Source organism: Salvia hispanica, unplaced genomic scaffold (assembly GCF_023119035.1).
Source record: "Salvia hispanica cultivar TCC Black 2014 unplaced genomic scaffold, UniMelb_Shisp_WGS_1.0 HiC_scaffold_287, whole genome shotgun sequence".
Taxonomy (NCBI): Eukaryota; Viridiplantae; Streptophyta; class Magnoliopsida; order Lamiales; family Lamiaceae; genus Salvia; species Salvia hispanica.
In genome coordinates this window covers 1-6,189 of record NW_025952011.1, presented here as the reverse complement: position 1 = coordinate 6,189, position 6,189 = coordinate 1, and the positions used below count along the sequence as shown (strand labels likewise).

The 6,189-nt window shown below is 37.6% G+C and overlaps 1 protein-coding gene across 1 annotated transcript; it reads right to left on the bottom strand.

The window, feature by feature from the left end:
• Positions 1 to 5,237: 5,237 nt before the first annotated feature.
• On the bottom strand, positions 5,238 to 6,183 carry LOC125198823 (ATP-dependent 6-phosphofructokinase 4, chloroplastic-like). The gene is made up of 3 exons (XM_048097084.1): positions 6,090 to 6,183; positions 5,757 to 5,911; positions 5,238 to 5,502 (listed from the first exon to the last, which is right to left on the bottom strand). The coding sequence occupies exons 1-3, from the start codon at positions 6,163 to 6,165 to the stop codon at positions 5,338 to 5,340; spliced, it is 396 nt and encodes a 131-aa protein (XP_047953041.1). The 5' UTR covers positions 6,166 to 6,183; the 3' UTR covers positions 5,238 to 5,337.
• Between the last annotated feature and the right edge of the window lie 6 nt (positions 6,184 to 6,189).

Below are 6,189 nucleotides of genomic sequence, written 5' to 3'. Positions count from 1 at the left end.
TCAATGGAGTTGGGATGTTTTATGGTCTATTTGTGAAGAAATTTATATCTAATGGCTTTGTTTGGGACTACATTGTGAACGAATATCTATGTTTATTTGCACCCACATCTTGTACCTATATTGTGAAGTTATTTGAGTTTTGGTATGAAGGGTATCTTGATGAGTTTGTCTTGATTTCTTATGGGTGGGATTTGGACATGAAAGGATTCATTAATTTGTGTTCTCATATTTATTGTGACTTGGCCTTGAGCTTGAGAGAACATGAATTTGGAAGTCCATACAACGTCTTTGGTGTAGTATTGTCTCTTAGAGCCGTTAGTGGTCTCAATCTTTATCGTCGTACTTTGATATTTGACTTGCTCTCCTTCTATTTTGTAGTTGTGCGTAACCCGGATTTGAGGGCAAATCCTTTCCAAGGAGGGGAGGATGATATGACCACGGTTGCTAGACGTCAAGAGTGTCCCTCTCGGCGTGAGCCATGGATCGATTGGGGTCCAAGGATAAGAGGGAGGTCATGCCACATACCCAATACAGCTCGAGGGATGGCCAGGGAAGCGAGGAAGAGGGAAGGCTCAGATTTGAGGACAAATCCTTTCCAAGAAGGGGAGGATGATACGACCATGGAAGCCGTGCACCAAAGCTTGTACCTGCAGCTGTCTTCAATCAGTATTATGCCCGTCAAGATGACTTCCAAATGCTTTGAAACTGCCACAATTATCTTCGTCTTCATAGGTTGATTCAAGTAGAGGTATGCATCAATGGGGTGTATCCATTGAGTAGTGGAGCCAAGGGGTGATAGAGCTATTAAAAGTTGCCTAGGGTTGTTTCCATTCTTTTGGTCAAGGTCCTATGGTCATAACTCTTTTATCTCATCATTATATATGACCACGGTTGCCAGACGTCAAGAGTGTCCCTCTCGGCGTGAGCCATGGAGGATAAGAGGGAGGTCATGCCACATACCCAATACAGCTCGAGGGATGGCCAGGGAAGCGAGGAAGAGGGAAGGCTCAGATTTGAGGACAAATCCTTTCCAAGAAGGGGAGGATGATACGGCCATGGAAGCCGTACACCAAAGCTTGTACCTGCATCTGTCTTCAATCAGTATTATGCCCATCAAGATGACTTCCAAATGCTTTGAAACTGCCACAATTATCTTCGTCTTTGAGAGATCTTCGCGTGGGTATCTTACACGCCCCAATCGGAGTTCGGAGGAGAGAGTTATGGACGATTTACTAAAGCCGCGCAGAACAGGCAGGGAGCTCCAGAAGGAACACCCGGGCGGGTGTTTTCACCATGAAAATCACCCGACCGGGTGAAAGTGTTGTGAAGCATTTCCAGATTCCAGAAGAAACACCCGGGCGGGTGTTTTGGACCGCACAATTCACCCGAGACTTAGTTTTTGTGGGCCTTTTTCACATTTTGGGCTCTTAGTAATGGTCATAACTCTTTTATCTCATTATTATACACATACTTTCCATTCCTAATCTTCCATTCATTTTTGTTTAGATTCAACTTTTGTGGTTGGGTCTACCTTATCCTTTGTTTTATTGATAAATTGAAAATCAATCTCACAAAAATAGTTTGATCAAGCATCATAAATGGGTAATCCTTGGGAAATGGATCATAAAATACATGGATCCTTATCAAGTCGTTTACCCAGTCAAGTAATCTTTTCATTTGCTTTTAGTCATTATGCATATCCCTGCCTAGATCTAGCTGTTAGAGTTGAATATTTCATTTACTCAGTCTAGGAATTAAAGCTCAACCCCAAAAATTGCGTGGCAGCAGCCAATAATAGTTCACAGATCTTTGAACATGTTTTCTTACACATCTGTCTCTGTGGATTCGATCTCTGCTTCCCTGTACTAATCTTTTTAGCTATAGCGGGTTGAGGGTTTTGAAGGGCGAAGGAAGTGATTGTGTGCCCAACGACAGGTTGCCCCAAGATTCTCTGAGTTCCTAGACCCGGTGTCTAGTGGATTCCCTGGATCGGGAGATTTCATTTTAAACACATCTCGCTTACTCTTCGACTCACTCTTCAAGTAGCATTTACTCTTGCAATCACTTCAAATGGCTCATGTCCTCTTCGCTGCAACTTGAACTTCCTTTTAACATGAAAGCTCGCAATTCTCATATGTAGTCAAACTCAATTCACTGCGCAAAGATAACTTGTTTTTCGACTTGTTCGCTTACTTTGCATATTGTTCCATCATCACTAGGAGTAGAATATATAGAAGTTTAGTTCTCAATTTATTCCATAATACACGTCAAAATTGACTCACAAATTTATCATCTCGATCACCCACGATAGTTCTAGAAACACTATGTAAAACGAACAATTTCTTTGTAGAAAGAATCAATAATATGAGTTGCATTATCAGTCTCGTGACATGGAATTAAATCTTTGCCTCTTTTTTTTCTCGGAAAACCAATGACAAAGTCATTGAATATCCTCCCATGGTGCATTTGGAATTGGTAAATGTTTATACGAACCATGTTGATGTGACTTAGAGTTAGCTTGCATTCAAGTTATGTACATTTTAGGCATTCACATCCTTATTTCAATATCATCTCAATATCATCTTATCCCTTAATTATTCATAGGTCCCACTGCATTTTTTATCTCATCTCTTAACTAAGAGACAGCACCTGCAACCCTCCATCTCTTAACCATCTCATCCCTTAATTATTCATTCAATTTTTATTTTTATTTCCAATAAATTCAATCAATATTTCATTGAAATATTAAATTAATACAAATAATTCATAAAATCATTAAAAGCCACGAAAATTACAACATCCGAAAATACGAAAAATACATAACTGAAATCCTAATATTACAATTTATTGAAATCCGCATAATCACGAAAAGTGATCCATTAGGATGAAGAATGTAGAGTGTTTGAGTGAGAATAGAGAGTTTTTTGATGGTGGATAATTTGTGGGAATGATTTAATAATTATGGAAGTGATTGAGAGCTTAAAAAAATAGAAAAAAATTAAAATATTGGAAAAAATGGCTATAAACGGCTAGTATTTTTGGGGGAATTTTTTTTTATATTTTTTTTACATAATTTTTTATAAAAAAAAATATTTCTTCAACGAATATAAACGACGCCCACTCGCAGGTCGGCGAGTGGGCGTCACGGCCGCACGGGAGCTTGCCACATGGCCAACGCGTGTGGCGAGCCAGCTCGCCAACATGCTCTCGACCGAGGGATAGTGGCCGCATCACTGGCTCGATGTTGTCTCGTCTCGCTGAGATGAGACCGAGACAGCATCGAGCTGCCGCTGCGGATGCTCTTACAAATTCGTTCAAAACCAACACACATTTTAGGCCCAACTGAAATGTTCATGCAAAGTTCCAATGTGTTGTGAACTCCATAATACCTCATTAAACCACCACCATGAGCTTCACGCACGAGCAATTCACGCATAGAACCTTGAGGGTTGCACAATTTAATTTCATTAAATAAATAGTCATCATGCCTATGGTACTTGTTAAATGCAGCATGCTCACAATCTAAATAGATAGAGTATAATATCTTCCCTCCATCCCAATAAATATGAAATATTTGGTTTCGATACGGTATTTTATGCAGTGTTGTTTTATAAATTAATGAAGAGAGCTTAAACTAAGAGAGCAAAAAGTAAGATTGTATTGTTTCTAATTTAAGAAACGTTACATTTTTAAACAACCCAAAAAGAAAAAAGTTTTTTTTACATGAAATTTTTCATATTCTTTAAAATGTGTGCAAGCTGATTAGTTCAACTTTTAGAATTCGGAAAAATGGTAAAAAAAAGACCTGTAACGATATTTTTAAATTTTTCAGTAAAAGATGCCAACCTCAGTTTTCAAGAATCAAATTTATACTCCCTCTGTCCCTCAAAAGATGTCACACTTGTGAGACGGCACGAGATTTTAGGAGGTTTTGTTTTGTGTGTTAAATGGAGAGAGAAAATATAATTTTAATATTCATGTGAGAGAGAACTTTTTCCAAAAAGAGAAATGTGACATCTTTTGTGGGACAAACTAAAAAGGAAAGTGTGACATCTTTTGTGGGACGGAGGGAGTACAATTTATACTTAAACTTATATTCTTTGTCAATGGATGTATTAATGTCAAAATAGTCATTATATGCATAACAACAAACTATGATACTGTATGCACCAATAATGAACATTTTATATATGATTTGATATTATGACAAAAAAATAGGGTTTTTAATTTGATTACACACATTATCAATTATTCCCTTCGTCCGCGAATAGGAGTATCATTTCTTTTTGACACGTGTTTCAAAAAATATTAAAAAAAGTTGGTGGAAGAAAGTTAGTGGAATAGGAGTCTCACTTGTATATACTCCCTCCGTCCCATAGAAATAGGCCATTTGGTTTCAGCATGAGTTTTAATACATAATTGGTAAAGTAAGAGAGGAGAAAAAGTAGTTGAAAATGTATAGTGGGTTGGATCCATAAATAAAAAGGTAATAAGGAGAAAAAGATTACCATAAGTGGATATTGACTATTTGTATGGGACGGACGAAAAAAAAAATGGCCTACTTCTATTGGACGGAGGGAGTATTAGTTTTAAATGATATATAAGTGGAATGAGTTGGTGGAATGTGATGCCTACCATTTATGTTATTATTATGAATCGAGACTCTTATTCGCAGACGGACTCCTACGGAGAGCGTATGTGTGAAATACTTCCCTCCTTCATGCAATGGAAATGGTGCGAGAATCAATAAACAATTGGTAAAGTAAGAGAGATAGAAGACTGGTAGTTAAAGTTAGTGAATAGTGAGACCTACATTATTATTAGTGTTTGATGAACTGTAATGGTTAGTCATAGTGGCATAAGTACAAATAAATTGATGTATATTAGTCATGACTTTGCCCATGGACACATTCACGCAAATGAACAAAGTCGGTTATCCACATACCAAAATTTTCAGGTTCTGATTCCCGCTTCAAGTATTCCGATACCCAATACACCTTTCGGGTTGGGTGCCGGGTGCGCATTTTAGGCGATTTCGGGGTCGGGTACTCCGGTTCCTGAATTTGCAGTTGTGACTTGCGTACCACTCGAAACAAAGTTGAAGCGGGGTTGTATTAATTGAACATCACAACAAACAGAGAAATAGTCCAGTGGCAGTTTTAAGAGGATATCATTCAAAAAAAGAGTGGATTATTACTGAATGCAGATGGATTAGGACTAATACTGGGAGGATCAACTATAGCAAGATATGCCAATAAATCAAAATGAATTCTCCATGGCAGAGACTAAACCATTTACTAAAACTCATCTCTACTCTCATTAGTCGATATCACATTTTTATATCGAAGTGATCTTTAAATTATGAAAGTCATCATCAATCGTATTGGCAAACCTTTCCTGCACAACCTCACACCCGAGGAAACTAGGTTGATTCGTGGATGCAAGAAGTCGAGCCCACATTCTGTCTGTCAATTTCACAATGTTTGTGGTCTCTGTAACTCGCTGAAATCAGAAGCACAAAATTGTTCAGAAAACGATTATTAAAAAAGAAAAATCAAAAGCCACAATAGCATCTATATGTTTAGTAGCTAAGATTCCATCACATTTTGAAAGTGCAAGTATTGGTTTACTAAGCAAAGAAAGGTACTAAGCACTCTGCAAGGTCCAATATCTTACCTGCTTTACTTTTGAAGCATATTAATAATGCTTCGATTTCATAACTAAGTTGATAGATTATGTATCAGAAATTAGCTTACGCTTATTGGAATATAGGCATGTCTGTTGTTTACAGGCCCAACGGTGAATCCAGTGTACCCTGCCATAGCTCCATGGATGGCACTGTGAGCAAGAAGTGTGCAGTAGATGTTGTCTGATGCATTACTAGGAATTGCTCGAATCATGTATGTTGGATCTGTAGAAGTAGTACATACACGTTTGATAACGAAATATATATTGGAAATAAATGGTAGATTCTAACTTCATAAAACATCACAGTTGTATAAAGGTACTACTGATAGCACAGCCTGGCTTAAATCTAAAGAGTGGAAAACAAATTATTAAAACATTCAAATACAGTGTAGCAGCTGTACCTATATATTTCATATTTATTGCCATCTTCCGAACATTCGTGAAATGATCCTGTGGAACAAAATAATCGGAGTTCATTCGGAACAATGAACGGTTTTAGTA